The following is a 22,263-nucleotide window of genomic DNA, read 5'->3' as shown; positions in this document are numbered from 1 at the left end:
TGGTTAAAGCTTTCTCTCAATTTGTTTGTTACTGTCTGTCTTTAGGAATATATTTTTGGAGAAGAAAGCTTAGGCCAAATTTCTCATCTGCCTAGAAGAAAGGAGAAAAGCAAAACTATCTGTATTGGTTCTACCCACAGGGAGCAAAAAGGAGCTGCTGTCTGTCTGTTATTGTTAGGTATTTGCTAAACATCTTTGGGAGGGTTGTCCTGTTTCCTTACTCCTTCACAAGGTATATCAGCACAGACTTTACAGCAGTAGTTGTCTGATGACCTGTTTGTCTCAGGGCTGCTGCTGGACGTACATGGTCTGAAAGCTGAATACATCTTTGTTCAGAGTAGTCCTATGGCATATACTAATTGGAGTCTCCAAGATATACTGATACACCACTGCATTTCTCCTGCCCAGGCAGAGATTCACTTTGATGTCTCAAATCATAAGAACTAAGGATGTATGAAGGGAAGTTCCTAAATGTATTCTCTTCTTTTCATTAGCCAGATGCTTAGTGGTATTTAGTGGTATCTACCCAATACACCTATGAAGCCTTCAATCCCATCATGTCCTGTGTAACTGAGTCCTGATAATGTACATGGCCCTAACCATCTGCTTACTGATCTTGTAGCTGCAGCATTCTCATGGGAAAAGGGAGTGGTTGGCTCAAATTTTGAGGCTAAGCAGGTACTGAAGGTGGGGTGAGGTGTTCATGGAAATATTAGTGTAATAGAATGTCAACATAGTTCAGCATAAAGATTTGATAGACAAAATTAGACAGTTATTCCCTGAACTGGGACAGATGTCTGACTATTGCCTTTTATTTGGAAACAGAAAGAAACTCTTTACCTAGCAAGTTTCTTCAGAAGTCAGTTCTAAGTTCAAGGTTTGAATGTTACAGTGGTGTGGAACAAGGAAAGAACTAATAGTAGCTTTCCGCTTTGTGTCCTAGAACCCGTGTTTGGTAGTACATTACAGGTTTGATGTTTTTAAATTATTTTTTTAATAATTGGGCCCATTCAGACGGGATGGATTTTTACTACAGCTGAGTGCAAAACTGAATTAAGGAGTTAGGCATGTAATGCTTAACTAATAAAGGGTGGTTTTGTATGTAAAGCAGTCACTGAAATGGGTCATTCATAAGGGCACACATTTACAGTGAACTTAAGGAAAGAGGCTGTGGCAGAAAAAGCTATTGTTTCTTTTCATCTTCTGTGTTTGTTGAAATGGCAACTCCACAAAGTCCTGTTTGTGAACTGTATTGCAGTCATCTAGTATGGCCTTATTACAAGAACTTGTTCCTGTTTGTAGCTATTTTGAATCAAACAGTGCTCACTTTATTCTAGGAAGTAACACTAAATATTTGTGAGCATTCTTTATTATGTCTCCACTTAGGGTAAGACAAGCAGTGAACAGGCTTTTATTAGGCTATAATGTACGTATACTTGACTTAGTTTTAGGTTATCAAACTTGATACTGTGATGGCCAAACAGCAGCAGCAAGGAGCTCAGTAAGAAAGGATGGATGTGCCATCTAAACATACCATCAGAGTACTGCTGAACAGTGTCCAGTGAAGAGAAAGGTTGTTTGCTTTATCTGACCAGATTTTAATTATCTGTGACAAGTTTTGCAAAGAAGTTCTTTTTCCATGCATGTGCTATAATTCTTACCCTTTGCTGCCCTAGGCTCAAAGAAAGTTTTAGAAATTTTAATTGGAGCAATTAGAGTTACCTCAAAGAACACTTTTGTCCTGTTCCAAGGTTTTCCAACATAAATAAGGCACACTTTTCGGGAGAATTTTTAGGTTTCTGGAGTAGATAGATTTAGTAACTGGAGCTCTTACTACTATCATACTAGGAGATATCATTCTGATGAGTTAAAAAAATTGAGTTTTTTGCCTTTTCTGTTCCTGACTGATGTACTTTCCTTGGAGATATTAATATTATCCTTTATCCTGCACTTCTCTTCAGTAAACATGAAATTTGTGGAATTTTATTTCTGCAAGTGTAAAACTTTGCAGTAGAAAAAAAAAAAAAGAAAACAAAATGCTATTAAGAAGTTGGAATCTAATTCAAATAGAAAATACATGCTTTTGCACCTTAAATAAGAGGGAGAAATGGAAGAATGAAGAACTAATAATACGTAAATAAAGTTCTACATGATTAGGATTCTAATGTTAAGTTTTTTAATTTTTAATTTTTTCTTTAGCTTTTGGAGTCACACTTCTGTCAGACTTGAACACAATGACATGCTATTAAAACTAATAGGATGGTTTGAATTGGTCTCTCATCTTTATCTTGCCTTGACTCTAATGCTGAAGTTTTGAGGGATTTTGCTTTTATCTTTTGCTGATTGGAATACTGAGGTGAACTGGAAGCTGGGTTTTAATTTTCACTTTAGATGATGCCTCTGTTAACAAACTTAACTCTGCTAATATGTGAGGTTTTGGTTGGATTTAGAAATCACTGTCTGAATGTATCCATAAAATTGCAAACCGTGGAGATGAATTTCTCTACCCAGGGCTAACTGAGCTTTAGAGCAGCTGGTACCCTGCATGTGTGTGAGATTTTCAGCAAATCTTTCCAAGTTTTGCTCTTTATTAATATAATCAATTTATTTTTCAAGAAATTATGTTGATTGTGTTTGCAAATGCAGAAAATGACAAATAGAAAAATACAGAAATAATTTCTGGAGGAGCTACTGTGATTATTGGCTCCAAACTTGTGTAACTGTGTTTTTGTTACATAGCAAAACTCTAATAATGGTGAGATAAATTATACAGGACTCATATTATACATAAATTTTAAGTTCAGTTTTATGTGTTTCTGAAATAGAATTTAAAGTTACTCGTATTGAGCACTTTCTGATAAATACTGGTTAAAATGCTGAAGCTAAGAAGTACTACCCAGTCACCTTCAGGTCCCAGGTAGTGAAGGTATTTATATAAATGAGTCACACGTTTTGAAGGGCTCTCCCAGTGGTCATCTCATACAACCTTCTGTTCAAATCAGCAATTTCAATTAATGGGGATTTCACAACCTCTTTAGGCACCTGGTCCAGTGTTTGGTTGCTCTCTGGTAAAATCTTTTCTGTATTAGTGATTCAGAATTTTCTGTGCTGCAGCTTTTGCCTGGTGCCCATCATCCTTCTGCTGTGCACTTCTGAAAAGACTTTTTGTCTCTGTCATCTCTACAGCTTCCAGTCAGATAGCCACAGAGGGCATTGAGAATCCCCCCAAGCCTTCTTTTCTGTTCAACTGAAGAAACTCAGTTCTCTCATCCTCTGCTCTTCCACTGTTTTTTCTTGGGTTTTTTTTGTTGTTTTTTTTTTTAACCGCAGCAAGGGCACACTGCTTATTCCCAAATCATGTCTTCCCCAAATTTCATGTAATCTGAAAACTTGCAGAAGGTGCCACCTGTCCCATCTTTCAGATCATTAACGGCTCACTTGGAGTATCGTGTACAATTCTGGTGTCCTCAACATAAAAAGGACATGGAACTGTTGGAACAAGTTCAGAGGAGGGCCATGAGGATGATCAGGGGACTGGAGCACCTCCCATGTGAAGACAGGCTGAGAAAGTTGGGGCTGTTGAGTCTGAAGAGAAGGCTACATGGAGACCTCATAGCAGCCTTCCAGTATCTGATGGGGGCCTATAAGGATGCTGGGGTGGGACTCTTCATTAGGGACTGCAGTGACAGGACAATGGGTAACAGGTAAAAACTTAAACAGGGGAAGTTTAGATTGGATATAAGGAGGAAGTTCTTTACTGTAAGGGTGGTGAGGCACTGGAATGGTTTGCCCAAGGAAATTGTGAATGTTCCATCCCTGGCAGTGTTCAAGGCCAGGTTGGACAGAACGTTGGGTGAGATGGTTTAGTGTGAGGTGTCCCTGCCCATGGCGGGGGGGTTGGAACCTGATGATCTTAAGGTCCTTTCCAACCCTAACTATTCTATGTTCTGTGATAGGGCACTGAACAATATTAGCCACTGTATCAGCCTCTGAGGGTTGTCAGTAGCAAGCAGCTACACGTTGGACTTCATAATGCTGATCACCAGGCTTTGAGCCTGACAGTCCAGCTAATTGTCCACCCACCTTTTAACCACTCATTCAGTCTGTATCTCACCAATTTGGTCTCGGGGATGTTTGAAAGCTATGATGAAGGACATGCAGCACCCACTGTTCACCATTTGACCACAGTCATTTACTTCACTGTAAAAGAAAATCAGGTTAGTCAGAGATGATTTGTCCTTAACCAGAATTAAAAATTAAATTGATCTTATAGATTTATTAAATAATTCCTAAAATTAATAACGAGAGTTAACACTGAACTGAAGGATGCTTGTGAAATTTTACTTTGCTTGTAAGATTTACATTTGTTGCAATTAAATAGGTATGCCAGTTAAAATTAAAAAAAAAAAAAAATCAGGATTACAGCTCGGGTTTTAGTTGCACATATTTTTTTGTCTCTCTTTTTTTTTTCTTTTTTTTTGTTAAGAAATTAATGTATGAGAGCATATTTTTCTATTTTCAGTGTGGCACGTGCTTCCTCATTATGTAGGTTTTGCAGGAAATGGAAGGCATGTCTGTTTTTGCTTTGGAAAGTGCTTATCTTGTGGTGCTACTGAGAGATAAATTGCTGTATTTTTAAGCACACTACTCAACTGTAAAAACACCATTGCTTAAAAAGTGCACCTTCACATTTATTCTAAATCCCATGCAAAATCGAAGGCAGGAATAACTGTGGGAATAACAATTAATAATATGGCCAGGTTATGAAGGAAGAAAATGTTTCTGATTAAATTCCTCCCCTCATTATTATGTATGTGTATAATTTATTAATATTTTTAAGCAATAGTGCTGATACTGATAAATATTGAGGACTCCCTCAATTCTAAACTATGTTGTATCATTTTCAATTCTTTTGGTGTTCCTTAGTCAAGAAAAATCCCCACAGAATTTGTTCTTATTTATGGTGTATTAGAATCATTCTATCACAGCTATTCTTTACATATTCAGTGTTCTTAGTATGTTTTATCACCTGTTCTGTGTAGTTATGCTGACTAGAAAATTACAGTATTGTTTCTCACAGAGGTACTGTGGTCCCTTGCAGAGCTACTTGGCAGGTGTAATATGATTCATACCTTTAGTTTATATATGGTTTTGAAGTAGGGTTTTGTCGTGTTTTGTTTTTAAAGGAAGATAGCTATTCTTGGTTACAAATTGATAGTGGTGAAGTATCAACTCCCACTCTGGTTAAGGTGGCCCCATTGTTTAAAACTTCTGACTGTTTCTAGCCTTCAGTTTCTAGTTACTGAATCTTAAAAGTATTTTTGGACAGAACGACCCATTTTCAGGTTTTGTTGCCTGTGAAAGTACTTTAAAGTTGTGATCAATTTGCACAATAAATTTGTTTTGGTTCCTCCTTTCTCCACCCCAGATTATGCTCCTGCAGTCATTCTTTGAACTCTCTTCAGTATATCAATATCATTTTGAAACTGTAGACAGAGAGGGCACAGTATAACTGTAGTGTAAACACTAGTGCCAAATGGGTAGCTAGGTGTCCCTCCACCTGCAGCTTTTCTTGTTCATGTCAAAGAATTGTAGAAACTACTAGCTTGTAATAATGGGGTATTAAAGCATCAAACTGGGAACAAAAAAGGGATTATAGAGCATTTTTCAATATTCTTGACAATGTTGTGATGATATCTGGTGGCTAGAAGTTCCCACTGGCTAAACTGAGAAACAAATATCGTGTATTTTTAATAGTAATGATAATTAGCAGTGAAAAGCATGCATGATGCACATAACTGGGGAACAAGTAGTTTTTTTCCCTTTTTTTTTCTTTTTTTTTCTTTTTTTTTGAAGTAAAGGAATTAATGAACATATCATTAAAACACTATATATATATTTGAGCCACCCTTGTTAAAATAATTTCAGTTGCATTTAAAGGTAAGAAGATGCTGAAGTTTACTAATCTGTTGCAGAACAGTATCAGTTACATGTGAAAGTTTCTTATGTGTGAAAGCAGAAGAAAGGAATAATGCTTTGTTACTTTATCAGAAAGCCTGACTTGCAAGGAATGAAAGAATATTTTTGTATTTTTCTGATTCTGATATTTGTGTGTGGCCCTACATTTTTAATTATTGTGCAAAGTTCAGAATTTTCATTCACCTGTGTGGTGTGTGTTCTTGATCAATACGAATATATTAGAGGTATGACATATTGGTATTTCTCCATTCTGCCACTGAAAGATAAATGTGTAACCTGTATTTCACAATTAAGAAGGATATCTATGCACTGCATTCAGCAGCCACACCTAAATATGTGTTTTAGCAAGGTTCAGTCTGCCAGTAGCCCTGTTTTTAGGCTGTTTAGAATCCTAGGCATGTTGCCAAAATTAAGTCCTTACTGTGCAGCCAAGAGGTGGGAGGTGTTGTTTTTAGCAGGTTATGTCATCCAAATCACAATGGAATTAGTTAAGATGATAGAAGTAGGACATTTCCTTTGTCGAAGTGCCAGGCATCACTTCAGACAGTGGGGCTACAGGCACTTCCAAAGAAAAAGCTTAGAATAATTTTCTATTTGGGAAAACACTGTGCAATGTAAAAAGCAGACACTGTTGTGTCAGCATCTCTTTAGTGACATGCTGTTCTCCTGCTGTGTATTCCATTTATTCCATTTCTCTAGTAGCAATTGCTTTTATGTTCTCAGGTCAGAGACCATGTCTGCACAAGTGAAAATCATCTAATACGTAATTGAACTACTAAAAGAAAGGGTCTTTTCCAACCTAAAAGATTCTACGGTTCTATAAATACGTTATTCAAAATAGACTTTTGGCATGTTATTTTTTTACCTTTGTATCTTTTGTTTATTCAGTTTCTAAAAGTTAACAAGAATTTGTTTTAATTTCTTTTATCAAGCTGTTTCATTTTATCCTACAATAACAGTCTTGGATGGCTGTACAACTTATGTGACAGGTACAGCTGGGCATAAAACTTACTGCATTTAGCAGAAGCTCAGGCACTTCAGAATAGGATACTTTTCACTCTTGGATCTTTCTTCACCTTTTTAAGCTTAAAGAATCATCTTCAGAATTGTTCTGTTTTCAGGTACATGAATTTTGAAGTTAGGGAAAACAGGTTTAGTTTTTTGTTGTTTTTTTTTTTTTTCCTTTTTTTTTCCTTTCTAATACATACTGTGCCATGTATTAGAAAGAGAAGCTGATAATAATTTTGTTTGTGTTTGGTACATGGGACAAAGTGCCATTAGGCTAATTCTTGCTTTCTTTTCTGCTGATACAGGAAATTCATCGTCGATTTGAAAATGCTCCTGACACAGCCAAGACAAAGGCTCTGCAAACTGTTATTGAGATGAAGGTAAATAATTGCATACAGTAGAGTTTGTTCTCTGAAAAACCTTCTCTGAAAAACAGGTTTTTCATATGAAAGGTGACTCTACCAAATACCATCTAGTTCTATCAGTCTTCTAATTTAAAACAAGTCTATTTTAATACTGGTTTATTATCTATTATTTTTATTATTGATGAGTGAAGAGACAGAGCTGCTTCATGACGCAATAGAAACCTGCCTTCTGTCTGCCTGCAGCAGCATATACAGTTTTATTTCGGTTAGGCAGGAGTCCATTGTATTACAAGGTTGGAAATGATGGATTAATAGGTCTTTATAATGTTTGGGTTACTTTCTTTTTATAATGTCAGCATTCAAAATACTGCTTTGCATTTTGTGTGTCAACAAAATTAGCCATTTGCAAACTGAAAACCCACTTAAAATGGGTCATGTAGCTAGGAAGATGTCTTTGTGTCATCCTAAACTTAACTTTTCTAGACATCTTTGTGATTGCATTCTCAGGTATCTAATGGAACAATGGCAATTTGCCAAGAGCTCTGAAGCCACAAGTGGAGTCTGTGGTTTACACAGCTTTATGCAATCGTGATTCATACTGTATGGTCCATAAAGTACCTCAGACAGGGTTTGGGCAAATACAGTTAAAAAAATAGAAACTATCTTTGCAAACTATTCTCTTCCATTTTCATATCTCCCCTATCTCCCTCCTTTATCTATGTCTTTTTCTTTTATTTTCCTTCCTTTTTTTCCCTTCCAACTCTTTCCATTCCATCTCAATGTTTTCCATAGTCATTTCCCATCTTTCTACCCTGGAGGCATTCATTTGCCCTTTTTCTTTTATTAGTCAGCTTTGTGGTCCGTAGTAATGAAAACTAATTGACCATCTGGTAACAATAAGCTGTCTTTACTATCAAAAGAGAAACACTGTTACTTCTGAGAAGTGATGTGAGTGCTGAAACGAAATACTGCTGTATATTAGAACATAATGCTTCACCTTACCACCTCTCTAGTTTTTTTGTTGCATAAGCCTGCTTTACTAATTTTAACTTAAGCATCAAAACTTAAGCGGGGAGATCCGACTGTATCTTCATGATGGTCCTTTAGAGAAATCTTACCTCATGAGTGAAAACCTATACATTAAAATCTTTTCAGGCTTTTGTTTCTTTTCAGCTGTGCTTTGATTATTCAACACAAAAAAAAATGAAGGCTTGGGCTGCAAAAGAATGAAGCATAGTTTCAAATCCTACCTATATTTCAGGAAAGACTAAATATTTTTGAGAAATTAAATAAAAAAATACTCTGCTTGAAGAGGCTACAACTTAGAAATACATATCTATGTTCATGAGCATGTATGAAGCTCTTTGTGCTGCTTGAGCCTGTTCTTGTTGTTCCTAACACATAAAACTTCTAAAGATGCAGTAAACCAAGTAGATTGAAAACCTCTGATCGTTCTGTAAAACTATGAGAATAATGGTAGATTGACTTTTTTATTTTTCCAGATGTATTTTTTTTTTATCCATGGAAATTTTTTATATGTTGTATACATGAGCCAGAATACTTGAAGGATCCTCTACTGCTTTATCCACTCAAAGCTAATTGTCCACCCAAAACTAGATTATCGCATCTTTTTTTTTTGCTTATGCTGCTTTTTATGTCCTCAATTTGTGATGCCACTTTAACCACTAATAGCACAAACCCATTTTTTGTCATTCTTGCAGTCACATTTTGCTGTGACTGTTAATTCAATTAGAATTAAATTTCTCTGGTTTATATTGGCTTTGCATTACAAGGCAACCTTTCCTCCTGTTTATTTATTTATTATATACTGAGTCCATGCCCCTAGCCATGTTTTCTTTCAGTACTAAACTCTTGCTTGCCTTGGAAGGTATAAAATACTGAAAAATGAGTACCTGAGCACTCAGGCAGATGCTGTGTAAAGAGGTGTAGGCTGATTTCTTTAGGAACTTCAGGAGTAAATTTCAAGGGCAGGTAGGTACATGTTCAACAAACTATTTCCTTTATTTTTTACTCCAGTGGTATGTTAACAAATCATCTGACTGTGTATCTTTATCTCTCTCTTCTAACCATTTTCAGGATTCAAAAATTTCTTCCATGGAGCGTGGCCTCCGGGATTTGGAAGAGGAGATTCAGATGTTGAAGTCAAATGGAGCTCTGAGCACAGAAGAACGTGAAGAGGAAATGAAGCAAATGGAGGTGTACCGTAGTCATTCCAAATTCATGAAAAATAAGGTACTGAGAAAGCAAATGAGACTAGTGAGATAAGCTGAGCTTAGCAACCAGCGGAGAGAAATTTTCATACTTCAATAAGGAGTTACAGTCTGGGTTCCCATTCAAGTCCTGAGAAGCAGAATTTATTTGTATTCTGCCTTGAAGTCACTAAAATAACTTAAAAATATTTAAGAGAATTTTAAGTTCAAATTTGAAAATATTGTAATGGTGGTTCAGAATGGCCAGTGGCACAAATTCTGCTTTAACTGTCACACCTGATTTTCTTTTATTTCAGAAGGATTTTTGTGTTTTGAGTATCTTTAGAACTTTGCTAATCCATTATAATTTTAGCTTTCGTTTGGTCTGTTCAAGTGTAGCCTACTGAAACAAATTATTTCTTTTTGCAACTGTTATACTATAACTAGTAGGTCTTTTTATTATGTAAAGGCTGAAAGGAGCATGACTGTCACTATAATGGCTTTCCGTTACACTCTCCTTCCAGTAATGGAACCAGAATTCTATAACAGTGGTAGTGCCAGCATTAATTTATGCAGGACAAATTCAGTAGCGAGAAATGTTGTTTATCAGGTATAAAGATGGACACTGACTACTTTGACATTTACAGCCAAAAGTGAATTCATTCTTTGTTTCTCCCAGAGAAGTGTTTCTCAGTCTTTTAGTAGACCCTAACATTTTCTAATGAAGATTCAGGCCACCTTGTACAGTAAATTTAAGTATATTGTGAGCAGTCTTGCTTTTCTCAATTAGGTTTTGTGTGCTCCCTGCAAGCAGTGTACAAATGCCTGGATCACAGGCTGAAAATTACTAGGAACTGAAGAACTGTAAGCTACTGCATTTGTCCTGCTTGAAATTATTTGTCAAAAAAAGAATGCTGGAGAAAGTTTCTTCAAGAAGTGTTACTTGTCTTAAAGTAGAAACATGTAATAAGTATTTTTCTTCCACTTCCCTTGTGCCAGCTCACTGATTTATCTCAAGATAACATCTGTTCTTTTATACTTTCGCCCTTTATCCCACGTAGTTGCTTGTAGGAATTGAAGCATACCCCCTTCAAATTATGAATGCAGAGACAATTTTAGCACCTCTCCTTTCCATCCTTTCTTCTTTCTTTCTTCATTCTTTCTCCTTTCTTTCTTCCCTTGTTAGTAACTCTTCAACTTCTTCTTCCCTTCCTCTGTGGGTGTACAGTTCTGTTCAGCTGCTCCATTCCTGGATCTCTTCTGTCAACTGTCTGCTCATTTATTTTCCAGCAGAAAATTTGCTCCTTTTTGATAACTATTCATTCCTGACTCACAGCCAGCTGCAGTCATATCTTGCTGTCCTACGTTGTTTTGTAATTGCACAACATCTGTTTTTTAAGTATTGTATTGTATAGTCATCTGTGGCTGTATCTGGACAATTAACTTTGTTTCTCTTAAGTCCCTTTTCTTGTCTGAAGTTCCTTGTGTATTCCAGTTTCAAAAGCATTGGGTGAAGTGCCCCATACTTGACATATATAAACATAACAATAACTATACATCTTTGTTTCATAATCAAGTTCTTGTCTGGCAGCCTGTATGAAATTACAGAGACATTAAACTTTTGAGAAGACTAAATGAAGAATGGAAGAGAAAATGAGTGACCCGTGTTGATCCTTCTGTTCAGTTCTTTGTTACTTTTAGTTACTTGGGTTGACACAGGCTAACTAGAAGCTGACAGATGATGAATATTTAAAAGCATAACAATGTCGTGACAGGTAGAGCAACTGAAGGAAGAGCTAAGTGCCAAAGAGGCTCAAGGGGAGGACCTGAAAAAAAGAGTGGCTGGTCTCCAGGCCGAGGTCTCTGCAGTAAGATTTATCTTTTGTGTGCAGTGGCCATTCACTGGGGCTTGCTAGCTCTCTGGCTTTGGGGTAGCTTTTCTTCTCTTACCTTCTTTATGACTTGGTATAACAGTAGAACTAACAGCCTGCTCAGCCTTGTAGCCTGCCTTTTTGTTCACATGGTTTTGGTGTCCATAACATCACTCTTCAGCTGAACATCTGTATTTGTTTTGTTAACTGTTTCCTTAACGGTATGAGCTGTTTTAGCAATAACTTACTCTTTTCAAAAGTATTCAGCACCCATTCTGGGGCCAGACTTCCAAAGAGATTTGCTTTCCCTACTAGAACAAAAATAATTTAAAAATGTGCTGAAATCTCTTAATGTTTTTTTCACAAAAAAGTAACAAAAGCTGGATGCTGAACGCTTTTTAAAAATGATAGTTTAATTTTAGCAGCATGAACTTAGGTTATTTCTTTGCTGTGAAATTAATGCATTTGCTGAGTGATCATAGTGTCTCACCGAGAAGTATGAGCACTTAATGCTGTCTTAACTTCTCTTGCAACTTGGAATGGTATGCGCTGCATTCTTCCTAAAGAACTTAAGCACGTTGGCAGTGTGGGCTTACAGCTCTGAAATGGGGATTTCTAGAGAGAATGATCTTAGGGTGCTACTGGGAAATTTTTATGTAACAAAATATGTTTGTGTTTAAATAATAGTGTTTCACCAAAACAGAAGTATTTAGGGTAAACATCTTGTCTGAGATGACTCCAAAAAGGATTTATCTTTTCAAAGAAAGACCAAACTGGTTCAAGAAAGCTTTACTATAATTCAGGGTATCTACTAGTTGAAAAACTTCACCATCTGAAGTTTTTTAAGGATGATTTTTTTGTTTAGCTACTCCAGAAGTATCATGACTAGTCTATAACATAACTAGCAGAAAATAGTTCATCTCTTCCTAGCTATTCTCCTGTGCCTAGCAGGACTGTGCAACGGGTTGTATTGGCCAGTAGCTGACAGCAGAGATAGTGGTCCTAGCATCAATATTTTTGTGTCTATCTTAAATAGGTGGTGAAATCATTCTGTGGACGTATATACTTTGAAAGATAAAAATATGAAAAACACGACCTAGTATGTTTGAACTAAGTGAACAATAAACTACTGAATAGTTCTATAAATCAGATTCTTCTTATACTCCTTCCCATTATTCCATTTTTTAAAAAATGGTTTGTGTGAGTTTTTTTTTGAGACAAATGTCCTTCTTCTGCTCTCCTTCTTGCTTGTCTCCTCATATATGCTGTTTCACACTGGAACACAGGAGTCCTTGATGACATCTTTTGATGCTATTTTAATACTGTTCAGTAAAAATTTTTCTTTCTTTAATTGCCCTTTATTGAAACAGTGTTGTAAAGATAAAACCACACTTATCCAAGCTTTTCCTCGTAGTCATTTCTACTAATACATGTGTTTAATTAAAAAAAAAATAAAAATTATAGGTTATATCAATTTAATTTTGTTCTTGACACATTCCCCAAAATGGAGGTAGCCCTGGACAGGTGTCCTTTAATTTCTTTTTTGAAACACTGGACAACATACTTCGGGGGTAGAGGGGTGTTGAACAAAATTGTGCAAGCTAAAAAAGGGAAAACTGTTTCATTTTAGAGATACGTGCACCTCTGCTATACAATATGTAAAAGTAAAGAGATCGCTATTTTAATCAATGAGGTACATCGGAGGCAAACCAGGAAGTTGGTTATAAATGTGGATATAGGTCTACGTTTAGATTTCCCAGTCCTCTTTAATTTTTTATATATATATTTTTTTTTTCCTTCAGATTAACATCAAAATTGTCCTGGCTGATGCTGGGACTCAGAATGAGATTTCATCTCATTTCAGTGCTTTACTTTTAGATTTCTTACTGCATGTCTTTTTAAACAATAATCCAACTTATATATGTTAAATCAGCATTTTGGTATTCACTAAATTAAATCTAGGAAATTGCCCTCCGTAAAGTGCAACTCCACAAAGAGTTTTCATGCTTGGATGTGTATTTGCGTCTGCTTTAAGAAGCTTCCATAAATTAAAAGTTATTTGTAGAAGTTTGAAATGCTAGTTTTTTAATAATGGGAGACGTAAATGTCTTTACATACACTATAAGCATGAGGCTGGATTATTAGATGGAGAGATGGACAGAAACTTGCTGGCTTGACATTTCAAAGCAGACATGCTTCTGAGAGAGACCTGTAGGTATCTCATCTGTTCTGATTTCACAGGGTAAGGGTATTTTTCTTACTACAGTTCTGCTTCATCTTCATTAATAACTTACCCCTGCTAAGTAAGTTGTTTTGGTCAGTCCTTTGAAAGATATCTAAGAACAGACTGTCTCTGTTAAAAGAACCTGTCTTGAAAAATTGATACTTTTGATCCCCTCTTCTTTTCCTTGCATCTTTTGGTCATGACACAAATTTTTGCTGGCCTTTCATTCAAGATAATTGAAGGCTCCGCAATTCCATGTGATAAGTTTAGAGTATCATACTCTTTGTTAGTAGTTATGTGGATTTATAGTTATTTCTTAAGGAAGGTATAAATTATTTTTTCCTTTGCCCATCTTTTCTTTCAGATTGGTCAGGTGAAACAGGAGCTGTCACGCAAAGACACCGAGTTGCTGGCCTTGCAGACAAAGCTGGAGACCCTCACAAATCAGTTTTCTGACAGCAAGCAGCATATTGAAGTACTGAAAGAGTCCCTCACAGCTAAAGAGCAAAGAGCTGCCATCCTGCAGACAGAGGTGAAATGGGCAATTCTGCACTTAATGACTTTTATAGAGAAACAGATAAAAAGCATTGTTTCGTTACTTCTTGCTTAGGTTATGCAATCCCATAGCCACTCAGTAATGCTTGTTCTGAGCACGTTGTACCTTTGATTTTATTTTTAGATTCTCTAGGCCAGGGGATTTATGCAAAAGCACATATATTCCTGTGATTGAATACACACTTGTATGACATGTTCCACTAACATGCAGTCACTAATACAGCTTTTCCTAGGCACAGCTAAATTGGAAGTTGAAATGCTTGAGCTGGGGGGATTTATTTTCAATAACATAGCTAAAAGAGAGCAGGGAAAGGAAGAGCGTTCCAGTAGCATACAACTCTCTAAGGCTTCACTACTACAGTCATCATGTATGGGAAATCTTGCACATAGGCCTGTGCTTACACCTGAAATAGGGGCTTTTGTGTTTTATGATGCATATTCTAAGGTAAAAAATAAGCATTTTCAAAACTGTGTTTCGATAACAAATGCTTAATAATGTAAGATGTAAGTGTATATATGAACATCAAATAGATAATAAGTACAGCATAAATTTTTTGCTTCTGGATATTGCTGAGGAACAAGCATGAAATGTGTGAAGACAGCATTTCAATCTACTGGCTTGGAAAATTGTAGTATTAGTAGAAGTCCAAAAGATGGCGGTCACGCATCAAAAAATATTTGTGTTGTTACAGCAAGAACAGTAAAAAGCCAAAGGAGATGTTAAATGAGCATACTGAAAAATTGTGGGTAACACTGCTAGAAAGATTCCATATTACTAAAGTGTAAGAGAATGTATTTGAACTTTTACCCTCATGTAGCTTTCCTTTAGCTGGGGGTGCACATGGCCTTGTCCAGATGCAGAAGTCAAATTACATAGTAAATGTCTTCTGGTAATTCTGAGATGGCTTTTCTGATTATTCTCAGATTTATGTAAAGGTTTAAATGGCATTAGTCTGTATAACTGTGAAAGTGTGCTTGGCTGCAATCAGAAACTTGTTAAATCTGTTTTCTTTTTTGCTAGTCAGGAATTGTACATGGTAATTTTCAAAGATATTTACATTTCAAAATATCATTGGAAGTAGGTGTTAGGTAAATAAACATTTAAGAATATAAATTACATGTTTTGATTTATTACAGTGATTTAAAAGATTGAAAAGAATACAGATAGATTAAATCACTGTGTGGCTTCTATGAATCTAGAAACACATTTCTCTTTATACTTTTAAATAATAAAAAGCTGTACTTTTCTACCCATGAGAGATAAAGTTCTTGAAATAATGTACTTTATTAGGAAGTTAAAAGACTTCAGTAGATGGCCATAATTTCAGCTGTTGTGGTAGGTAAGCATGTTTATTGAAATAAAATGTATGGAATTGAAACAAAATATTGAAAGACAAAAAGACTTGGCTGTATACCATTGAGAGATACCTTTGATAATTATTCATAACGTTTTGATTTTATTTTAGCTGAAAGCCATTATTCTCCTACTGTCTAGCTTGTAATATTACTAAATCATTGAGGATATTTGTTCTTCACTGTGTTCTTCTGAATGAGAGTCTCATATAGAGCCACAATACAAAACCAAATTGGGTTCATTAAGTGTCTGGAAGGTGGGAGTGGGACAAACACTAGATTTAATACTTACTGGTTTTGGGTTATTCATATAGTTTGCTTTCAGATATCGTAAGCAAAATCTAGCAACTGCAGTAACAGTGAAAGATGATTTTCTGTCTGTCTGTCTTTCAGTGAGAATTTGCTGTGGAGTGAATATATTAACAATAGTGTCTTAGAATGATGTCTTAGGAGAGCCCTAGCATTAACTCCACAGTAAGATGTAGCAATCTGGTATGAATTTAACACATACAAAATGCTGTTGATTATCTAGCTATTTATGATCCATTTATGTTCCTGAGAATGTTTATGTAATTCCAAGAAGATATTTATACTTTTTGAAGTATAATCACCTCTTTGTCATCCTCAATGATGTTCTTGACAGAAAGCTCAACAATTAAATCATTATACAGTTACCTTTCCTCTCTCTTCACAATTGATCCTCTCAAGTATAAGATTGAAACATTTTGATAAAATACAGAGTTGAGATGTTTATTGTTGCATCCTATGATGAGTTTGGGTTTTTTTTAAGGACATGGTATTTCTCTATAGAAGAATTCTCACTAAAAGTAAGGTAGGAATGTAAGATTCTGTCTGGCCTCACCTGTTGATAGGACTGGTCAGTGTTAAAACATGATTAGCTTCTCTCAAGACACCTACAGAGAGTTGTGAGGAAGAAGAGTGGTGCATTTTCTGCCATATATTGGCAGGCATCTTCATAGAGGATTGGTATTTTAAAATCATATTAAAATAAATATTTTGAGAGAAAAGAGATTACCTTCATAAGTTTCCGCCCTTTAGCCTTCTGTTAAACAAAACACAGGTCGGTGGGGAAAAGATGTTGGTATAATAGCTCAAAAATCGGTTTGCAACCTGCCATACTAGAATTACAAAGAACAGTGAGCTGTTTGTGGGGTGTTTATCTAGAGGGCTATTGGGTGGAGAGGATATTGTGGTTAACTTTCCAATTTGTGAAGAAACCTTTAAAAATAGCTCTAAAAATGTACAATCCTTTTGTAAACAAAACAAAAAATAAGTCAATATTTATTTTGGAATGAAGACTTCATCCATATAAAGTTTGTGTTTTGCCCAATGAGCACTTTAGCTTAGGTCAGTGCCAGAACGTATGTGGCTTCAGTGGGAGGTTAAATTAATCAGCGAGAGCATTCCCCTTTGTTTTTGTATACTGCCCAAGCTGGCATGGTTCTGTAATTGGTCTGTTCGTATGTAAATTCAGATTAATACTTGGTACAAAAATGAATCCAGTCCCCTGGAAGCATTTTACTTGTTCTTAATGTCTCAGCAGAGCATAAAATTCTGTAAGGGTCTTTCCTTATTGCAGCTTATACTGGCATTTTGAAACTATAGCAGGCTCTCCCAAATCTGAGACAGTTGAGTGGATCACCTTTAGTGAGGAATGTGCTAAGAAGATTTGTTAGCACCAGCTACATGTAGATCTATGCTGACACCTGCAAACATTAAGCTCAGCTCACAAAACTGGGTTCACCATGTTTAGGTATTTAACACCTTGTGCTAGGGATTGTGGAAGAACAGTAGAACTGATTTCTGACCTGAGCAGGGTCTGGAAGCGGTATGTCTGTCCTGCATTGAGTTTATAACCCTAGCGAGAACCAAATAGGCTCTGCAGAAAGCCAGGTTTGTGCACCTCTTCTCAGTGGCATAGTCATGTAATCTAAGTAGTCCAGATAACTGGGAGCTATACGTTCATAAAGAATTCACTCTCTTCAATGACCATACTGGATATTGCTGCAATTTTTATAAGGTTATGAGTCAACTCTAACATAATTAATAAGAAAGATCAACACCAAAAATAGAGAATAAAGCATCGTGAACTACCACTGCATTCAAAATGAATCCATAAACATAACTTTTAAGTCTTAATTTTAGACTGTGCTATCAGGAAAACAGGTTAACTCTTTTTTTTTGTGTTTATATGGTATGTTTGCAAGATAGTAATAGAGTATCACAAAACTAATCCTTTTTAAAATGTGCTCATTTCAGGTACTTGGAGACTTCACATGGCAGTATCACAGTATCACAGTATGCTAGAGATTGGAAGGGACCTCAAAAGATCATCTAGTCCAATCCCCCTGCCAGAGCAGGAACACCTAGATAAGGTTATACAGGAATGTGTCCAGGCGGGTTTTGAATGTCTCCAGAGAAGGAGACTCCACAACCTCCCTGGGCAGCCTGTTCCAGTGTTCCGTCACCCTCACTGAGAAGAAGTTTCTTCTCAAGTTTAAGTGGAACCTCTTGTGTTCCAGTTTGTACCCATTATCCCTTGTCCTATCATTGTTTGCCACTGAGTAGAGCCTGGCTCCATCCTCGTGACACTCCCCCTTTATATATTTATAGACACTAATAAGGTCACCCCTCAGTCTCCTCTTCTCTAAACTATAGAGATCCAGCTCCCTCAGTCTTCCCTCATAAGGGAGATGCTCCACTCCCTTCATCATCTTCGTTGCCCTGCACTGGACTCTCTCCAGCAGGTCCTTGTCCTTCTTGAACTGTATCTACAGCTGGAAAAAAGCAACTTTTACCTCATATACCAAATATAATTTTATGCCTTCCTCTGTGCATTTCTCAGTTATATTTAAATTCTGAGTCCTGACATAGAATTATTTCAATATCTGCTTTTAAAAGTAGCTGGTTCTTTTTAGAAGCCATAGCAAGCTCTAAGCAAATATTTCACAATTGATATTCTCTCTGTTCCTTTTGCTGCCATTGATGTAGTCATACCAACACAACATAAAAATTGAGATTTTTGCCATAACAGAGAAACTGGGGCTTGTATATAGCATAGGGGAGATTGCACCTTCTGATACAACTGAATGGAGCATGGCTTGGTTCACTGATCTAAACCAATAGTTCAGCAGTGGTTTGAACAGATGGCAGGTAGATGGGAAGAATCACTCAGTCTCAGGAAAAGAGTTTTTTCTAGGCATCACTGACATCTTCTTAAACCCAAGTGGGAATCACTGGTGTCATAATACCCCCAATTGCTACTATAAAGCAGAGATGATGGTAAAATGGGAAATGTGTGCAACCTAAGTCCTATTGACTCAAGCTCCTGCGTCCGTTGTGAAACTGACTATGGACTTTTGAAAACTTTAGTGATTTCCCTAAGCTGTAAGTTGGGAATATTCCAAAATACTGTAATTACAGAACCCAAGACTTTAGAAAAGAGGTTAAATTTATTTTTAGGCTAAATATTATGTCATTTGTTGTGTTTATTCTGGTAGTTATTGGAGCTACTAATGTACTAGTTTTTCTTAGAAATTTGAAATCATACTTGTTTAATATATGGCTATACATAATTAGGAACAGAGTCACAGAGTATCATTCACTGCTACTGGAATGTTCTGTGACAACTGATCAATGGTTCCAAACAGTTTTCCATACATCATTCTTACAGTGAAGAAGTTTAAGTCTTAGGTATGGTGCCTAGCTGAAGAGAGGTACCTGTTGGCTGTTTAATTGAAATGAACTTATTTTGCTGAAGCTTCACTGGAAATTGGATGGTATGTGCAGATCAAGTTTGCAAGCCTATTACATGAAGGACTGAGCTGTACTGTAAGGTTTAACTTGCCATGCATAATTAAAGGCATGGCAGTCTATTACTGTGAAAGCAGTTAGGTTAATCCAGGGTTAAGACAACACCATCCAAGACGCAGAAGTCAGGAGAAGGGGCGTCAGCACCTCAGTAGCTGTTTGCCTAGTCATTTCAATGTGCAGAGAATCTCAGGCTGACTTTGTTGAAGTTGGCATCACCTGACTCCCACAGACCTCAATTCTTGTCACTGTGGGAGGATGCCATACATAAACTGAGCTGACATGAATAAACAAGTGCAGTGTTCTGCCAGGAATAGTGCTAAGGTGATGATTGTGTGTCCTGCCAGCCTTTGAAAGTACTCTTGAAAGTGTTTTCTGTGGTTTCCTAGGCAGGGACCTCACACAAATAAAACCAGGAATGCAATTTACCCCAAACCATAAGTTAATATAGAGTTCAAAGAGAATAATCAATCAGAAAATGAAAAGCATTCTGTGGATAAATTTCTGTTTGCAGATGTTCTCTTTTCACTTAATACTGTGCTTCAGGCATCTGGACTGTCTCAGATATTTTGCAACCCAACTGCTGAGAGCGTGTGGATTTTCTTGTGAGGGAGATTTTCAGTTTCCCTTCAAGAATTAATAAAAGTGGCTCTTAGCATTAATATTAGAGATATCAAGAGAAGAACATACCTAATCAATCTATAAAACTATGTTTTTCAGAAGAAGACAAGCCGTGATGCACCTGCTAAGCTTTTCATTACAAACACTAGCAATCCTATAAATCATATTTGGGTAGTACCTGGTACTCTAATATCGCTGCAAAATATACTCCGTGCCCCGCTTGCTGGGTGAAAGGTCAGGAATGTGATTTTAATAACGTATGTGTAAGTGAGAAGGCTCCAAATGTAAAGGTGGCAGTGAGATTGCAGTGCTGATGGGGAGAGCAGGGCAGTTCTTTTCCCCACTGGCAAGTGCTTATTGCTCTGTGTAAGAGGAGTCAGACAAAAAAGCAAAGGATTTTGAAGGTGTAGCATACTGTAAATGTAGAGCCTTAGAGGCAACTTTTCCATTAGCAAATCAAAATAAAGTGGAATTAGAATAACACATTAAAACGGGAAGCATACTGACTACCCAAATTCTTTCCCTAGCCTGAGTTGTCCAAGTCATCTTTTCACCTCATGTCTCTGCTGGCCTATCAGCCAGTGCTGTGTAGAAGGACCAAGAAATTCATTGATCACCCTGTTTACTTTGTGTGACTGATGTCCTGTAATGGATTCAGCTAACAGGAACCAAATCTGATACCATCAAATAAGATTAGCAGCCAAGCTTGCAGATTTGAGCTCTCTCTGAATGCTGAGTGGATAGGGGTCAGTGGGTTTCTTTTGTTATCTAGAGCAGGTTGGTGGTGTTGGATTTCATATTCCACGAAGGTCTTTGAGATTAGTCTGTGCTCTGTGGTGGGCTAATTCTTCTCATCAAATTTATATTCACATAGCTCTGATTCCTTCTCCCATTTCTTTTGTCTCGCGAGCTCTGTGTTTCATTTGTGTAAGGGAAAGCAGCAGGAAAAACAAAGTCTTCTCAACACACAGTTCTGAAGTTTGAGAATGCCATAGAATTCCCAGGTTGTGTTTCTAAATTTATTGAGGCCGTGTGAGTTCTAAATATTTTTATGTGTCCAAATTGCACCTGCAATATCCTGTATGGTGTTACTTGTTCGGTTTTGTCTGAATTGAATTGAATCCTGCTGAAAATGCATATTATATTTTAACTATTATGTTGCTATTTAAGCCAAAATAATATTAGCTATCCTGAGAATATCCACTCTTTCTGTGTTTTGATCCGCAGTGGCTGCAAAGACCTTTGCTTTCATTGCCTCCAGGCTCAGCTAATACTCATGATTAAAACCTATAAAGTGACTGTTTAGTACTAAGAGCCAATGTTTCAATATCTGAACATTGTGAAAAAAGGGGTCAGTTTTCCTACATAAGGGAGAACTCCTCGACAACGCATTGTATTTGATTCTACTTTGAGGAAAAAAAATCCAGACGTGTCTTACAGGACTGAGTTATGCCAGAAGTATTTTGAGATTTTTTTCAAGAAGGAATCGTAGAATCATGGAGCATTAGCCTCATGTATTTTGGGAATAAAACACTTGCTTATTTTTACCGTTTAGTCTCTTGCCACTTGTCATAACTGTTTCATCCATAAGCTTACGTATGTTGAAGTCTTAAAGGGAGGTTAGTTTTCTGGATGGTATTGTAATTTGACAGCACTCACTCCCTTGTGGATGTAGATTTTGTAACTTTTCTAAAATTTCTCTCCTTCAGTGCTAAACAAACCATGTTTCTGCATGTCTGAATCTAGGTGGATGCATTGCGATTACGACTGGAAGAGAAGGAGACTATGCTCAACAAGAAGACAAAGCAGATTCAGGAGATGGCAGAAGAGAAGGGGACTCAAGCAGGAGAGATCCATGACCTCAAGGACATGTTAGAGGTGAAGGAACGCAAAGTTAATGTTCTTCAGAAGAAGGTGAGATTGTAGAGGTCTAAGTCAGATACACACCTGATGCATTTCGATGTTTAAGTGTCAGAAAATCTGAATTAGAATTTATATTTTGGATTTTAGTGATTGAGTCCATTCGTGAAATGGGAAGATGGTGAATGCTGAGTTTCAGTTTGAGGTTTTGAAGGAAAAAATAGAATTCAAACCGCAGGTTGTTGCCTTTCAGTGGCTGTATGTGCTCCTTCTGCTTCCATTTAACTATTTGCAATGACTGAAGTATTTGTAGGAGGGCACATAATCAGAAAAAATCAATCCTTTCATACCCACCATCTTAACAAAGCTACACTGAATTGAAGCCT

At 36.7% G+C, this 22,263-nt stretch overlaps 1 protein-coding gene across 3 annotated transcripts in view; it reads left to right on the top strand.

Annotated features, from left to right (window-relative positions):
- ERC1 (ELKS/RAB6-interacting/CAST family member 1) overlaps nucleotides 1-22,263 on the top strand; it is a 295,399-nt gene that overhangs the window by 66,644 nt on the left and 206,492 nt on the right. For 2 of the 3 annotated variants that reach the window (XM_061444782.1, XM_061444783.1), the window contains exons 4-8: nucleotides 7,293-7,367; nucleotides 9,450-9,605; nucleotides 11,338-11,421; nucleotides 14,022-14,189; nucleotides 21,764-21,931. In XM_061444782.1, coding sequence (XP_061300766.1) covers nucleotides 7,293-7,367; nucleotides 9,450-9,605; nucleotides 11,338-11,421; nucleotides 14,022-14,189; nucleotides 21,764-21,931 — 651 coding nt within the window. The remainder of the gene's footprint in view (nucleotides 1-7,292; nucleotides 7,368-9,449; nucleotides 9,606-11,337; nucleotides 11,422-14,021; nucleotides 14,190-21,763; nucleotides 21,932-22,263) is intronic. The other variant, XM_061444784.1, reaches the window with a different exon arrangement.

Source organism: Pezoporus flaviventris, unplaced genomic scaffold, assembly GCF_033815535.1.
Source record: "Pezoporus flaviventris isolate CSIRO_AGI_PZ_B2104156 unplaced genomic scaffold, CSIRO_AGI_Pfla_v1 ptg000002l, whole genome shotgun sequence".
Taxonomy (NCBI): domain Eukaryota; kingdom Metazoa; phylum Chordata; class Aves; order Psittaciformes; family Psittacidae; genus Pezoporus; species Pezoporus flaviventris.
Note: the sequence above shows the minus strand (reverse complement) of the source record. Positions and strands in the feature narration are given on the sequence as shown.